General features: G+C 41.2%; 1 protein-coding gene across 1 annotated transcript in view; it reads left to right on the top strand.

Annotated features, from left to right (window-relative positions):
* C5 (complement C5) overlaps window positions 1–16,185 on the top strand; it is a 90,030-nt gene that overhangs the window by 57,572 nt on the left and 16,273 nt on the right. Inside the window, exons 26-32 of the mRNA XM_036107768.2 lie at window positions 3,097–3,256; window positions 4,998–5,093; window positions 6,432–6,603; window positions 8,853–9,058; window positions 10,374–10,526; window positions 13,032–13,094; window positions 14,194–14,275. Coding sequence (XP_035963661.1) covers window positions 3,097–3,256; window positions 4,998–5,093; window positions 6,432–6,603; window positions 8,853–9,058; window positions 10,374–10,526; window positions 13,032–13,094; window positions 14,194–14,275 — 932 coding nt within the window. The remainder of the gene's footprint in view (window positions 1–3,096; window positions 3,257–4,997; window positions 5,094–6,431; window positions 6,604–8,852; window positions 9,059–10,373; window positions 10,527–13,031; window positions 13,095–14,193; window positions 14,276–16,185) is intronic.

Below are 16,185 nucleotides of genomic sequence, written 5' to 3'. Positions count from 1 at the left end.
TGTACCTTCAAAATGTGTCCTAAACTTGACTACTTCTTACCAACCCCACCATGCCACCCTGGCCCAATCCACTCCCATGTCTTATCTGGATTATTGTACTAGCCTCCTCTGCTCTTTCATCTTCAGCCCTTCCCCCTCTTTGTCTATACTGAACATAGCAGCTGAAGTGACCCTGTTAAAACATAAGTTAGGTCACGTCACTCAGAACCATTTGGGAGCTTCCCATCTTACCCAGGGTAAAAACCAAACTTATTGTGAACTACAAGGCCCTTCATGGTCTGGCTTCATCTCACCTCAACTGCATCCCCTACTATTCTCTTTCCTTCCACTCAAGCCCTACTGACCTCTTCAATGTTCCTTGAACATACCAGGCATGCTTCCAGTTGAGGGCCTTTGCACTCATGTTCCCTCTGTCCAAAATGCTCTTCAGGTATCAGTGGCTAGTTCCCTTACCTCCCTCAGGTCTTTACCAAAAGTCACCTTCTAAATGAGGCCTCTACTAATCATTCTATCTAAAATTGCATCCCGTTCCCATCCCAACATTTCATATCCTGCTCCCCAACTTTCCCTTTCTCCTTAAAATTTATCATTAACATTCTTACTTGTCTCACTTATTATCTGTCTTGCCGCTAGAATGTGAGCTCCCCGTGGGCACTCCCAAGTACTCCTAGTGTCTGGTACGTACCTGACACACGGCAGGTGCTCAGTCAGTACTTACTCAGTGAAGCATAATAACTTCCTTATTTTTGATGCTTTGAGGGCAAGACTGTCTGAATTAACTGAAAGTCCACATGGCAATCTGTTTTCAAAAAAAATACTATCATGCACTGACAAAATACTCAATGAAAACATAGTGTTCCAAGTGCTTTATAAATTTTACTATATGAAACACTTTTAAGGATTTTACATTCTGGAATAATTGACTTTTAGATTATGCCCTGTAACTATTGAGAGTCCCCAGGATTTCATCTTTGACCCTCTTATTTTCTGTAGTCTCTCCTTGTGCAATCTCATCTTTGCCCATGATTTCCATAATTTCTACACAGATGATTCCCTAATTGATGTCTCAAGGCCTAACTTCTTTCCTAAGCTCCAAATCCACATTTCTAGGGATCTGGGAGCCAAAGGCCCTTCAAACAAATTCAGTCTTTTGTTTTGTTTTGTTTGGGTTTTCTTAGTCTGTAGGCAGCAATACTCTGTACAAGTTTGAATCATCCCTTTCCTTTTGGCTCTATATCCAATCACTTATCAAGTCCAGAGATTGTACCTTAGAAGTGGGTCTAACCATGTGTGGGCGGCACATTTTAAAAGACCTGTAGTTGGGGAGGGTATGTGCTCTGGTAAGCGCTGTGAATTGTGCAAGACTGTTGAATCTCAGATCTGTACCTCTGAAACAAATAATGCAATATATGTTAAGAAAGAAAAAAAGAAGAAGAAGAATGTAGCAGGAGGGGAAGAATGAAGGGGGGGAAATCGGAGGGGGAGAAGAACCATGAGAGACGATGGACTCTGAAAAACAAACTGAGGGTTCTAGAGGGGAGGGTGGTGGGAGGATGGGTTAGCCTGGTGATGGGTATTGAGGAGGGCACGTTCTGCATGGAGCACTGGGTGTTATGCACAAACAATGAATCATGGAACACTATATCTAAAACTAATGATGTAATGTATGGGGATTAACATAACAATAAAAAAATTAAAAAAAAATAAATAAAAGACATGTAGAGCCCTGGAGCATGCCTACCGGAGGATACCAACCAGGATGCGAGGGGTAGGGGTTAGAAACCAGCGCGGCAACGGCTGGGGACTAAATGCTTAGAGGACGAAATGCCCCCTCTCCCCAAGAAGATGCAGTAGCCTCTCAGTAAACACCTAGGGCCTCTCGAGAATTCTGGGCAAGACTGAGTGGATGGTGTTCAGCCAGAAATACAGAAATATTTGGATACTGTCCTGGAACCCAACTCCACAAGTTCCTTGAGAGAAACATACACAGAAGAAAATGGCCAGTACCTGAATACTTTCGAAATATTTTTTTTGAGAAATACAAGGAAGGTACAAAGAAAAAGTACAAAAAATAATATATCATTTATTTTATTTTTAAAGATTTTATTTATTTATTTGAGAAAGAGCACGCGAGCAAGCACAAGCGGGGGGAGGGGCAGAAAGAAAGGGAGAAGCAGGCTCTCCACTGAGCTGGGAGCCTGATGCGGGTCTCAATCCCAGGACCCTGGGATCATGACCTGAGCCGAAGGCAGACACTTAATGACTGAGCCACCCAGGTGCCCCAACATATCGTTCATTTTAGAAAGAAAAATGAAAATAAAATATTTTAAGTGAGAGGGAGAGTCAAGTGGTCTTACTCTCAGAAATGAGGGGCTGAAGAGTGGGTAGCTCTGGGTACTCAGAGAGTGCGGGAATGGGACCAGAGGAGTGTGGGGGTGGGGGGGATAAGAGGCATTGTGGGGTTATGAATTAGATACTCTTGGATATTCTTTGAGAGATATTAGTAGAGACTGAAATTGCTTCAAAAAGCAAAAAACAAAAACAAGAAAGCCTCCATAATCATGATAGTTGAAGCTTCCTTGTGAGGTAGTGAGTTCTGCATCAGTGGCCTGGCCCAAGAGGAAGTGAGGTAAACACTCTGGTGAATGTCGGGGAAGGAAATTCAGGCCTCAGACAAGACTTTAGATTAGACAGCTTGTGCACATTTTACAATCTAGAATTTTAAGATTTTACTCTTCCAGGTCTCGTGTTCATATATCTGTGCCCCGACTCAAAACTATTTGCTTCACCACTATTGTCTTTAACTTTAGAGTAATTTTGTTTTTAATCATCAGGCATCAGTTTTTAGTTTGTGTGCTTGTTAGCAATCCTGCAATCACAAAATATGTGTTGTTCACATTTGTTGACTAAACGTTTTTGGAGATCTTCCTAAAATCTTCTCTCCCTTTGTAAAATGGTGACAACATACTTTGAATTGTGTGATTTAAAATATTATTTTCTTTTAAAGAATAAATATCATATTAACTAAAACACACATAAATTGAAAGCCAAAGGGATTGAACATCTAAATATTAATTATTTGATTTTGTCTTAAAGGTTAACAGCTTTTGTTTTAAGAGTACTTGGACAAGTAAATAAATACATAAATCAGAACCAAAATTCAATTTGTAATGCTTTATTGTGGCTGGTGGAGAATAGTCAACTAGAAAATGGATCTTTCAAGGAAAACTCCCATTATCAACCAATAAAATTACAGGTAAGGAAAACCAAATATATAGATTAGCAACAGTTTTATTTACAAGTCTGAGTTTTGTTCTCATCCTATTTTAGAAGTTTGAAGAAAAGAAAATATATGTATCCCTTTAAGAAAGTCCTGTTGTATACAGGCAAAGAATATGAAAGTTCTTCTTGCACTGCTCTTCACACAATTCAGTATAGGTCAGACGAGTGATGCCTTTGACATCTCTTGTGTAACAGGCACCGGTGGGCCACAGGCTGTAAGTGCTAGAGATCTCAGAACAGGTAAAATGTATCATCTGTCCACATACCCTTGGTATAGATGCCATACCTGAAATTCAGAGCTTTCTTACAGGTCAAGGCTGCAAGGTGTTGTCATGAAAGATGGGACCCTATTTATATCCTGTCAGTAAAAGAGATTGGGGTCAGTTTTATTAAACTGTACAACAAAGTGTTGCTTGAGATTAGAATCTATTTATAAACTTGAATTACAAAGGGATTATAGTATCTCTCCAAGATACCATTACAGTATCTCCTACTCCCTTCTACTCCTTAGAATGTTTCTTTAAAATGCAACAGTGTTTTTTGTTTCTTTGTTTGTTTGTTTTGGTTTTTTGCCTGCCCTAATCCAATCCCTTTCTGGCATGATACCAGGCATAAATGGCTCCCTGGGTAACAGGGAACTCATATGGTCCTCTGCTGCACCAATAGCAGATTAGGGCTCCCACAAGAAACAGAGGGCAACTGACATTATCCAGGTGCTATTTGAAGAATAAAATACTACAACATTTTTTTTTCTTAAGATGCCCACATATCCATCCATCCATCCATCTGTCTGTATTTATTCAACAACCATTCACTGAGCACCTAATACATGCAAGGGTCTATTTTGAGCACAATCAGGGAGGAAGTGTGAGAAGGATGGACTACCACAAAGCTCACACACTGGTAGGGAAAGTGGGCTATACATACTACCAACTCTAATCTACATATAATTGTATGTGTTCATTTACGTATACAAGAAATACTTACTGAATGTGTACTAAGTGCTACATGGTAGAGACACAAGAGTGAACAAAACAAGTGTGGTCACTGAGGCCATAGAGCTTATGATCTAGCAGAGAAGTCAGATGTCAGTAAGTAACTTCAAATGTGTGATACATGTTAAGAAAAGGGAAATATAATTTCATCAAAAGTGGGGGATCTAACCTAGTATGGGGGAGTTGAAAAAAATGAGTTGTCCAGGATTCTGGGAGTTAGGTAAGAGGAAGGCAGGAAGAGTGTTCCAAGTGACGGCAAAGAGCGTGCCTGGCCTTTTGAAGTGGAGAGAGAGAGTGGTTCATGCAAATAACTGGGGCCAAGAGAGCTAGGGGGTGAGTGGCATGAAATAAAGCTGGAGAGGTAAATAGAGGACACTTAGGAAGATCATATAAGCATTGCATTGGAATGTGACTGCCCTAAGAAGAAATAATACGGGAGAACAGAGTCTGAATAGTGCTTCAGAGAGGAGGTGGTATTTTAACAGGGTCTTGAAGGAGGGCGAGAATCTGTGGTGAAGGGGTATGAAGTGGAACTTCAGGGTGGGGAGGTGAGGGAGAGAAAGGCATGGAAGGTATGCAAGTGAGGAAGACCCAGATCTTACTGAGAAATGGCAAGCAGTCCAACTGGAATGCATGAAGGGAGAGTAGGAGATAAGAAACAGGTCATTTCACTTTAAGGACACCGTTTCACCCTCACTTTAAAACATTGCTTATTTTTAGGGTACCTTGCCTATTGAAGCCCAAGAGAATGTCTTATATCTTACAGCCTTTACAGTGATTGGAATTAGAAAGGCTTTTGATATATGCCCTACAGTGGTAAGTAAGAGTTTCCTTCCTCTAACACCGCTCATCTGTTTCTGTACCATTTAGTGGGAGGGGCCGCCTTGAAAATAAATGTAGCTCCCAAATCAAAAGATTTCGGAATTATGATAGATATTAGATTTGCTCTGGTCCAACCTACTTGTTGACAGTTGCAAAAACTGAGACCCGTGGGTAAGGCAGGTTTAATTGTCCAGTGTCACAGGCTACTAAACTATGGAGCTGACAGAACCAGTAAGTTGTGACTGAGGAGAAAATGACGTGGCGTCCCTAGCTTCCTTCCAGTGTCTCTGGTGATGTTACGATGTGTATGTGACTGTTAGCCTACAGTGGAGGCATTTTATATCATGGAACTACTAAGAACACGATAGCATGTTTGCTTCTTTGGGCTGTGCCGTTTCACTTGCTTGGAAGCTGAGGGGAGTAAGGAGAAGATTCACCTGAGTGAGTCAACGTGGTAGACTCCAAGGGGTAGCAGGGATGCTCCCCTGATCTGGGAAGAGACACTTCCCCGCATTGAGGTCAAACACGCCTGCCTACAAATCAGAAGTCAATTAGACATGTCCTTCAAACCAGCCTACAGAAGAGACATGGAAAAACCCACGGGGGTTTGCAGGACTTCAACCACAAAACAAAATACTGTTTTTAGTTTGTTTCAAGAGAATTGTTATTTATACTTAACAAGACAAAATAATCAACAAGGGACAAGTTCCCAGGACCCTAGAGGACCAGACGACACCTAGTGGTACGTGAGCAAGAGACAGTGGAGCCGGGAGAGAAGGAGCTGGATGAGGTGACTGCAACAGGGCACCAGACGTTGTCTTCATGCACTCATCCAAAATAAGTACTTCAGTTGTCTCCGGACAAAGTAACCGAGACAATTTTCCCAGGAATTCTTAGGATCAAAAAGCACTCTGGCAGCTTGGTTCTTTTCCTGCTATTTACGGTTTTATTTAGTAAAATTCATTTTGAAAATGTGAGTCTGTCCCAGCTATGCCGAGGGGGGGACGTGATGAAAGCTGTGTCTATGCTTCTTCTTCCCAGAGACTACATCTCATATGGGAAACAGAAACTAAAGGGGAAAACCTCAACAGATGAGAACTGAGGGGCAAAAAGCTTGACCCAGGTTGGACAAGCACATTTTCCCTTCTGAGATTGTACTCTGCTCCTTCTCCCAGAGGGATTTGCTTCAGGGAGACCCCATCCACTTCCATTAGGTCATTTCTCTCTACGCTTCATCTTGGCTGCCCCAGGATGGTGCCACCCGGGGGTAGTTCTCATCGGTTGATAGGTTGAGGCTTGACAAACCTAGATATCTTTTGCTCTTGTTTCCAGAAAATCAGCATGGCTCTCGCTAAAGCTGACACCTTTCTGCTTGAAAATGCCCTCTCAGCCCAGAGCACCTTTACACTGGCCATTTCTGCTTATGCTCTTTCCCTGGGAGATAAAAGTCACCCACAGTTTCATTCAATTGTCTCAGCCCTGAAGAAAAAGGCTTTGGTTAAAGGTATGACTTGTTTCGTACATTTATTCGGCAAGTGTTTACTAAGCATATAAAGTCTGCTAATTCTGGGAAGGAGGTTAGGGCATGCAAAGTTGAGTAAGACACAATCCCTGCCCTAAAGGAACAAATCATCATAATACAATATAATAAGTGCTGTTATTCACTGAGTACCTCCTACATACCAGACACTGCTATGGGTTCTAGAGATAAAGCAACACACCAAAAGAAAAAAAAAAATCCAGGTCCTCGTAGAACTTACATTCCAGTTATGGAGAGACAAACATGGTAAGTAAAATATTGCATATAGTGACTAGGTTGGCGATGACTGATACGAAGAAAAATGAAGCAGGGGAGGGAGACAGGGAGAAGGAGGAGGTTGTAATATAAGCCTCCCTGAGAAGCTAGTACTTGAATCAAGACCTGAAGAAGGTGAGGAAGCAAGCTGTGGCTATCTGAAGGATGTTCCTGGTGGAGAAGCAGTGTGTGCATGTGCCTGAGGCAGGAGGGTGCCTGGAGCTCCAAGAATGGCAAGGAGGCCAGTGTGGCTGGAGAGGAGTGAGATGATGGGGAGGCCAGGGAAGGAGAGGGTGAGGAGGGAGGGAGGGTCATATACAGCCTTGGAGGTCATCACAGGAGCTCCGCAAGACTCCTGTATACAGTTGTCCAATGTGCACAGCTCCCACCCCGGCCAGTGAACTGAGGCTGAAATCCAGCCTGTGATTTCCCCCAGCCAGGCACCTGGATTGGGTCTGCCTCCGCCCAGACCAAGAGGTGCCTGTGTCTCATTCACATCCAGGTGCTGTGGGGGCCAGGGGAAGCCTAAACCTTTAACTTCCACTTCAAGTGAAAAGGGAAGGTATTGGAGGATTTTTAGCAGAGAGAGGTGTACTCATTGCCAGTTTATTGCACTTTACCCTCTGGCTTATCCTGTATTGGGTTGGCTATATGGGTATTTCATTTTGAAAAATAAAGATACCACTTCCTATGGGTCAGAAGTAAAGAAATAGAAAGAGGATAGCAGTGATCACTGGCCAGTGTTCCTTTTTTTTTTTTTTATGTTATGTTAATTACCATGTGTTCCTAAACCAGCACGGGCATGGTTGGACACTTCCGAGCCCTCTCCTGGCTGAGGTTTTCTAAAAGCTTAATAAATGTAACATGAGGTGTACCACTATCCACAAGATTTGATTTCTGTCATCATTTAAAAATGACTGAATCTTAAAAAAAATAAAATAAAAATGACAACCTCAAAACCACTTGTACAGTGCTTTTAAAATAACGCAAAAGAAGTGTCTTGGGTCTTAGAAGATAGGGATCATAAAATCATAGAATTTAAGAAGAGGTCTTAATGATTCAGATAATGTTTGAGCTGCAAGTATCTTCAAAAACCAAATTTTTCATTCTAAATATAGCAAATCTGAGTTTCTGAGAGGGAGGGGAAACATTGTCCAAAGTCATGCAAATAACATAATTATGAATTGTAAACAGATACATTAAAATCTTGACTTATCTTCCAAAATGATTTCCAAATACACCTTACTGTTTTTTTAAAGATACTCTATTTAAAAAAGGATGTAAAGTGACAAGTTTAAATTACTAGAGCAATAACAAATATAATTTAGAACCTAGTTTATGAAAAGTATTGCATATATGAAATTATCTTTAGTGCTTTACATTGAGAAGAGATCATAAAAGACTGAACTAAGGCTTTGGGCATGATCTCATAATTTCTAGGACATAGATTTTTTTTTCTGTTAGGGAGAAAAGTTCTCCAATTTATCTCATAGTGTTGATAATAATGTGTATGGTGCTTTCTGGTGGATTAAAAGTTACATTTAGTATCTCATCTGAGTTTCACTGCAAGGAAAAAAGTACTACATACACTTTAGGTTTTAGAAAATTAGGCCCACAGGACTGAAAGAATTTATGATTGACATGGTCAGTTCCTAGTGGAGTAGAGAGCAGAACCTGGGTGTACTAGTTACCAGTTTACTGCACTTCTCACTCTGCTATATGCTCTTCCCAAGTACACATGGACTCTCCGAGATGACCCTTTCAAGTCAAGACAAACAGCACTGTATTAAGGGATCTTATTTTGTATTGGTCCCCTTGAGGAAGTTCTTCTTACAAATGAGTAAGAAACTTCTAGACCTCAAAAGGCCACTACCAGAAGAAACTTCTAGAAACCTGCTAGAATTATGTCAGATTCACATTTTTAATTATATTAATGAATGTGATTTGTTGATGTTCAGGTGACCCAGTCATTTATCGTTTTTGGAAAGACAATCTTCAACAGCAAGACAGATCTGCACCTAATTCTGGTACAGCACATATGGTAGAAACCACTGCCTATGCTTTGCTCACCAGTCTGAGCTTGAAAGACGTAAATTATGTTAACCCAGTCATCAAATGGCTATCTGAAGAGCAGAGGTATGGAGGTGGCTTTTATTCAACCCAGGTAACATTTCTTTGTCTTGTTTTATCCTCATGAAATTTGTCCTCTCCCCGCCGCCCCCCGCCACTACACGGTCCACACTCCTTCTGACCTCCATGCTTTTGTCCACCAAATGAGCATACCATAGATATGAATCAATGACTAGAATCAAAGGACCCTTAGAGGTTATCTGCATTGATAGCCTTCTTAAAGAAGGAAGTCAGTCCCGGGAGGTTCATTCATGGAGTTAGTGGCAGAGCCAAAATCAAAACTCACATCTCCTAACTCTAAATCCAATACTTCCTTTATGATTCTTAATGATCATGAAGGGCTAGCAAGGCTATCAGCAATTCCATGACATCCTACGTAATAACCATGTGGACAAAAGTACTGATATTCCCTCCCCCCAAAATAAATAAAAAGTGAGAGAAATACTGATTGTTATAGTTTATCTAGCTACCAATGTAAACTCATTCTATGTTAGAACTATTTTAGTTGAAGAATATACATCTGCATTCAAAGTTTAGCTCAAATATTGGCATCTTCTCTGTTCCTTGGATGTTTGGATGATGACAAAATTTAGAGTTAGAGGGGTCCTTCAAGATTACTTCAGAGATTATCTAATCTGGGGAGGCAAATGGGTTTCATCTTGGAGACGGGTGTAGGCTTAGCAAGGAAGAGTGTCCCATTGATGAGCACACCATGGACACAGGCAGACGGGGTAGCCACATATTTGACATCTCTGAGCTAGTCATACTTCCCAATTTTATAGATGAGGAAGATGAGACCTAGAAAAATAAAGTTCATCCATTTATTCCTAGAAAAATAAAGTTCATCAATTTATTCCTTCAACAAATACTTGTTCAACAGCTACCATGTGTACCTACAAAATGTAATGGATGCCAAGAAAGACTTGCCTCCAGAAATCTTACATTACAGTGGGCAGAAGGAGAAAATTAAAACAGAATTATGGGGAGGGAGAGCTTATTGATGGCCTCACTGTGGAGTTATTTGAAGTGAGACTTAGGATAAAAAGGAGAGAGTCATGCGAGGAGTTGGAGGCATTCTGTAGAGTGACCTGCCTGCGGTCACGCACTCGGGATGCGTGGAGCACCTGGCCCTGAGGCCACACTTCCTTCCTCTTCCTGCCAACATCAGCATCCTTGCTGGGGAGGAAGAGACCTTCCTCTCATCTCCACCTGGGGGCCCTTCACCAATTTCCCTCACTCAGCTGGAGTTTCAGCCTGCATCCCCATCCTCTCATAAAAAGGGTATTTGTAAACACAGGGAATATATAAATGAGCTAAACCTATTTTTGTGCCTTGCTGATTGTTGATAGGATACAATTAATGCCATCGAGGGCCTGACAGAATATTCACTCATGATTAAACAACTCCACTTGAACATGGATATCAATGTTTCTTATAAGCATAAAGGTGACTTCTACCATTATAAGATGACAGAGAAGAATTTCCTTGGGAGGCCAATAGAGGTAAATGAAGGACTTTTGATAATATTTTATAACTGGATGGGACCTTTGAAATCATGTGTTTCACTCTTATTTTACAAATGTATCTATTTACTACTAAAAAATACACTAAGAGTACCTGCTATGTCCTGGACACTGGGGATTCAAAAGCAAAGTATATGAAGAAACTGTGTGTTCGGGGAGACAGTTGTTTTAACAGACAGTGAAAAATAAGAGCCTTGACAGGGACATGAAAGGACAGAGCAGGGCCTCCTGACCCAAGGAGAGAGGTAGGAATTTGTCAAATGCATCCAGGTGTGCAGGTTGAATCTGGAAGAATCAGAATGACCTAGCCAGGTGAAGAAAAGGGAAGAACATTCCAGAGAGAGAGAACAGTATGCACAAAAGTGCAGTGGTAGAGTGAGAGAAAACACATTTGGGCATCCACCAATGGTTCCGCCTGGTCCTGTCATACATACAAACTGTGGCCTAGCTGGAATTGGCTTTTAGGTCCTGAACAGCTTACCCCGTGTACCCTGCTGGATTTTTTTTTTTTTAAGTGGGGTCCATGCCCAGTGTGGAGCCCAATGTGGGGTTTGAACTCATGACCCTGAGATCAAAACCTGAGCTGAGATCAAAAGTCGGACGCTTAGCCAACTGAGCCACCCAGTCTCCCCTGGATTTTTTTTTTTTTTTTAATGAAAACCTTGATGGCCTATGAAAATTTCCCAAAGAAAAGAAACAGAAAAGAAACGTTAGAAAAACTAGTTTCTGTGTCAATTAGAGTAGCTGCCAGTAAACAGCTGCTAAGACACATTTTTCTAATTACCACATTTTTAGATGCTTTTAGGTCATATTTAAATATACAAATAACTGGAAATAGTTTTTAACTGTCTTGCATCCTCTACAAATTCATGTTTGGGAAAAGTAAATAGGCGTGAGAAATAAAACGTAATGCAAAAAATCACAAACTATTGGCCCATAGTAAAAAAAAAAAAAAAAAAACAGGTATGGATATATAGATAGAGATATAGACATATTCCAACACTTAAAAATCCACGGACTTCAAATAGAAATCTGTTTCCAGACTCCTTTGAAAAACCATAGGATCTGGCAGCAGCAAGCATTCTTCAGTCTGTCCCAATTCCCACAGTCACGTGACACGCATGTGAGCACTTGGTCCGTACGTTGTGCTTAGGCTTCTGCAGGCACGTGTACTTGTGGCCCCTGGGTTGGTAATGTGTCTCCTTTCTCGGGGAGCCTGTAGACTTCACTAGAGATTCACATTCTGCGCCCATGGTCTAAGCTCTCATGAGGAGCTCCTGACCTGAACAGCACGGTAGGCCCACTGGAGATAGCTGGAGTTACTTCTTCTCTGCAGGGGTAGCGCTGTAAGGGGCCCCTTGCCATTTCTAAATAACTTAAACCTCAGCCCATGATACTGTCTTTGTATAAAACCCAGGCTAGTAGTATCGAGTTTGGAATTCTCTATGTCAGCGTTTCCTGAAATGTGTTACATAGAAAAGGTTTGGTGGTCAAGTAAGTGTGGGAAACTGTAGTTTAAATGAAGTTAAACAAGTTCTTTCATAGAGGATAGCCCATCTTTTAATACGTATGTGACTAAGTGTGGTGATTCTGGGGAAGAATGGGCACTGGAGGGGCATGGGGACATGGCAACAGTGTTCATTTCCCAAACTTACAGGTCACTTGTGTTCACAGAACCCATTCCTCATGCAGCATCTTGATGCACTGGCTTTTCAATCAATGCTGCTATATTCCATCAGGGAGAACAAGAAAGTTGGCCTTTTTACGTACATTTACTAAAATTTAGAGGAAGGGCTGATGACTTTTCATGCACACCAAACGCCTTTTGCTCTAGTGTGCTAAGTAAGGGAAGGGCAGGCTGCAGACTTGGAGAGAGCAAAGAACCAACTCTTCCGGCCTCTTGCACAAAATGATCTCTCCCATGCTTTCCACAAATCAGGGGACATTTGTATAATAGAGTTCTTCTGGAGAGGAGAATTCCTTAACCCAGTTCATACCTTCACTCTCCTCTTAGAAGGATGGGGAAAAGACCATCAGCACCTAAGGATTTGGCAGGCTTAAGTGAGGTGCTAGGGGTTTGGGTGGGGTGCCAAGGGTTTTGGTAAACAGAGACCAGTGGGATGTGGAGGAGACAAGCCATCATGAGGCACTGAAAGCAATTTACTCAGTTGGCAAAAGGAGATGAAGATCCAGTTTTATCATAACCATGTATAAATGAAGATGTAACCAAAAATGACTTCTGATATGTTGGTTTCTCTGGCTTACTCAGGAGATCTCAGACATCTTATTTACATGTAGAAAGGAAAGTGGAATTTCCAGCACTTTTCGTGTCTGTGTGCACAGGATTTTCACTGTCTTACACATTTAATCTCACGAAAGCTCTGAGAGAGGAAGCTGGCAGGTATCTGCCCACCCTTTTCATTGTTCTGTCCTCCCTCCCTATTGAATAAGAAAAGAAAGCATGGTTTCTTATCCCCTTTCCAGGTGCCTCTCAACGATGACCTCGTGGTCAGTACTGGATACAGCAATGGCTTGGCCACAGTGCATGTAAGTATTTCACTGAAAGCCAATTTCAATGATGTGTCTGCTTGTACTAAGGAACATAAAAGAAAGTTAGGGACTTTGCCACAAAGTTACAGAAAACTGGGCTTGGGTAACCATGACTAAAGTAGGATTCATTTATTTAATTCTTTTTAGCTATCTTGGTAGCTGTCCTCACAATTGCTTTTTGCAAATGGTTATGTTAATCCTTGTATGCATATAGTCTTTGTATTTGTGGAAATTAGACATATAATTATACTTATAGATACATAATTTTATGGTTCTATATGTATATATACATATGATGCATGTGTGTGGATACACACACTTATATATCCATGTTTTCTGTGGTTCATAACATAGTCACACCTCGTTTATCCAGCATCATTGCAGATTGATGTATAAACATATGGGCTTAAATTTCTTTTATTTTAGCCATAGACTGCATGCACATACGTAGACAGCTTAGAAAAACTTGCGACTGCCAAATGGCTAACATAAGACAAATTATATATTCTAAACATAATTTAACATTCTACTGATGATTTTAATTATGCTCTTATCTTTAGCACATTTATTCCTTCAAAGACTTCATAATATTGCATGGTTGGGTTGGTGGGGAGATGGATTGTCCACTTATCTGTCACTTCTAGTTGCTCTCAATATACCTACCTCTGGTAGCACCCCTGCCCTTCCATGCACACCTATAGTTTGTTGTTTACCACGGTGGTGTGGGAGCTAGGAGAAAACCATATATCCTAGCCTTGTAGTGTTATGCATAAAATTAGAGTGTACAGGTTCAAGGGTGAGAGGCTTAGGAACTTTCCTACAGTGAGGTGCTCAGATTTAACTGCATGGGATTTGGCAAGATTCTGCCTGGCTAGATGTCATTTTTTTCCCCTACTTGGGCTTCTCAGCTATGTTTCAAATTGTGGGGTTTGCTGAAAGTCCAGCTATTGTGAAATGAGTCTTCATTTCACCCAATTTGCACTGGATTATGGAAATGATACTTCAAGCATCCCATTTGCAGCAACAGTACTGCCATAATGCCTTTCCCACTGTCCTGTTTTAAACAGAATATTTTTGTTCACTCATCTCAATGTAGGTAACAACTGTGGTTCAAAAAACCAGCACCTCTGAGGAAATTTGCAGCTTTCATTTGAAAATTGAAACCCAAGACGTAGAAGGTAAAACAGCATGATTTACACTGTAATTTTGTACCTTCTTTTTTTACCTGGGGACTTCACCTCCCTGTTCTGGTGGGTTGGTTCTCCCCTCCACTTCAAAAGCAAGTCCCGTTGCATACTGTAGTCCTCCTCTAACCATGGCCCTGGGGTCAGGGCATATGCTCTCTTCTGCCCTGGGAGCTTCCATGTGTGGCTCAAAGACCTATCCCTACAGGCAACTTTCTAGCTACCAGTGAATCCAGGCATCAGCTCTTTCTCCCTGCAACCTTCCCCAAACATGTTACCTTAAATAACTCCTTCCTTAAATTATAAGCTCATACAGGAATTCAGTAAAGTGGCAGGATATAAAATCAATGCACAGAAATCAGTGACATTCCTATACACCAATAACAAGACAGAAGAAAGAGAAATCAAGGAGTCGATCCCATTTACAACTGTACCCAAAACCATAAGATACCTAGGAATAAATCTAACCAAAGAGGCAAAGAATCTGTACTCAGAAAACTATAAAATACTCAGGAAAGAAATTGAGGAAGACACAAAGAAATGGAAAAACGTTCCATGCTCATGGATTGGAAGAACAAATACTGTGACGATGTCAATGCTACCTAGAGCAATCTACACATTCAATGCAACCCCCATCAAAATACCATCCACTTTTTTCAAAGAAATGGAACAAATAATCCTAAAATTTGTATGGAACCAGAAAAGACCCCGAATAGCCAGAGGAATGTTGAAAAAGAAAAGCAAAGCTGGCGGCATCACAATCCCGGACTTCAAGCTCTATTACAAAGCTGTCATCATCAAGACAGTATGGTACTGGCACAAAAACAGACACATAGATCAATGGAACAGAGTAGAGAGCCCAGAAATGGACCCTCAACTCTATGGTCAACTAATCTTCGACAAAGCAGGAAAGAATGTCCAATGGAAAAAAGACAGTCTCTTCAACAAATGGTGTTGGGAAAATTGGACAGCCACATGCAGAAGAATGAAACTGGACCATTTCCTTACACCACACACAAATATAGACTCAAAGTGGTTGAAAGACCTCAATGTGAGACAGGAGTCCATCAAAATCCTAAAGGAGAACACAGACAGCAACCTCTTCGACCTCAGCCACAGCAACTTCTTCCTAGAAACATTGCCAAAGGCAAGGGAAGCAAGGGCAAAAATGAACTATTGGGACTTCATCAAGATAAAAAGCTTTTGCACAGCAAAAGAAACAGTCAACAAAACCAAAAGACAACCGACAGAATGGGAGAAGATATTTGCAAATGACATATCAGATAAAGGGCTAGTATCCAAAATCTATAAAGAACTTCTTAAACTCAACACCCAAAGAACAAAGGATCCAATCAAGAAATGGGCAGAAGACATGAACAGACATTTTTCCAAACAAGACATCCAAATGGCCAACAGACACATGAAAAAGCGCTCCACATCGCTCGGCAGCAGGGAAATCCAAATCAAAACCACAATGAGATACCACCTCATACCAGTCAGAATGGCTAAAATTAATGAGTCAGGAAACAACAGATGTTGGCGGGGATGCGGAGAAAGGGGAACCCTCCTACACTGTTGGTGGGAATGCAAGCTGGTGCGGCCACTCTGGAAAACAGTATGGAGGTTCCTCAAAAAGTTGAAAATAGAGCTACCATACGACCCAGCAATTGCACTACTGGGTATTTACCCCAAAGATACAAAAGTAGGGATCCGAAAGGGTACATGCACCCCGATGTTTATAGCAGCAATGTCCACAATAGCCAAACTGTGGAAAGAGCCAAGATGTCCATTGACAGATGAATGGATAAAGAAGAGGTGGTATATATATACAATGGAATATTATGCAGCCATCAAAAGGAATGAAATCTTGCCATTTGCAACGACGTGGATGGAACTAGAGGGTA

The sequence above is a fragment of the Halichoerus grypus genome, chromosome 14, assembly GCF_964656455.1.
Source record: "Halichoerus grypus chromosome 14, mHalGry1.hap1.1, whole genome shotgun sequence".
NCBI classification, from domain to species: domain Eukaryota; kingdom Metazoa; phylum Chordata; class Mammalia; order Carnivora; family Phocidae; genus Halichoerus; species Halichoerus grypus.
Note: the sequence above shows the minus strand (reverse complement) of the source record. Positions and strands in the feature narration are given on the sequence as shown.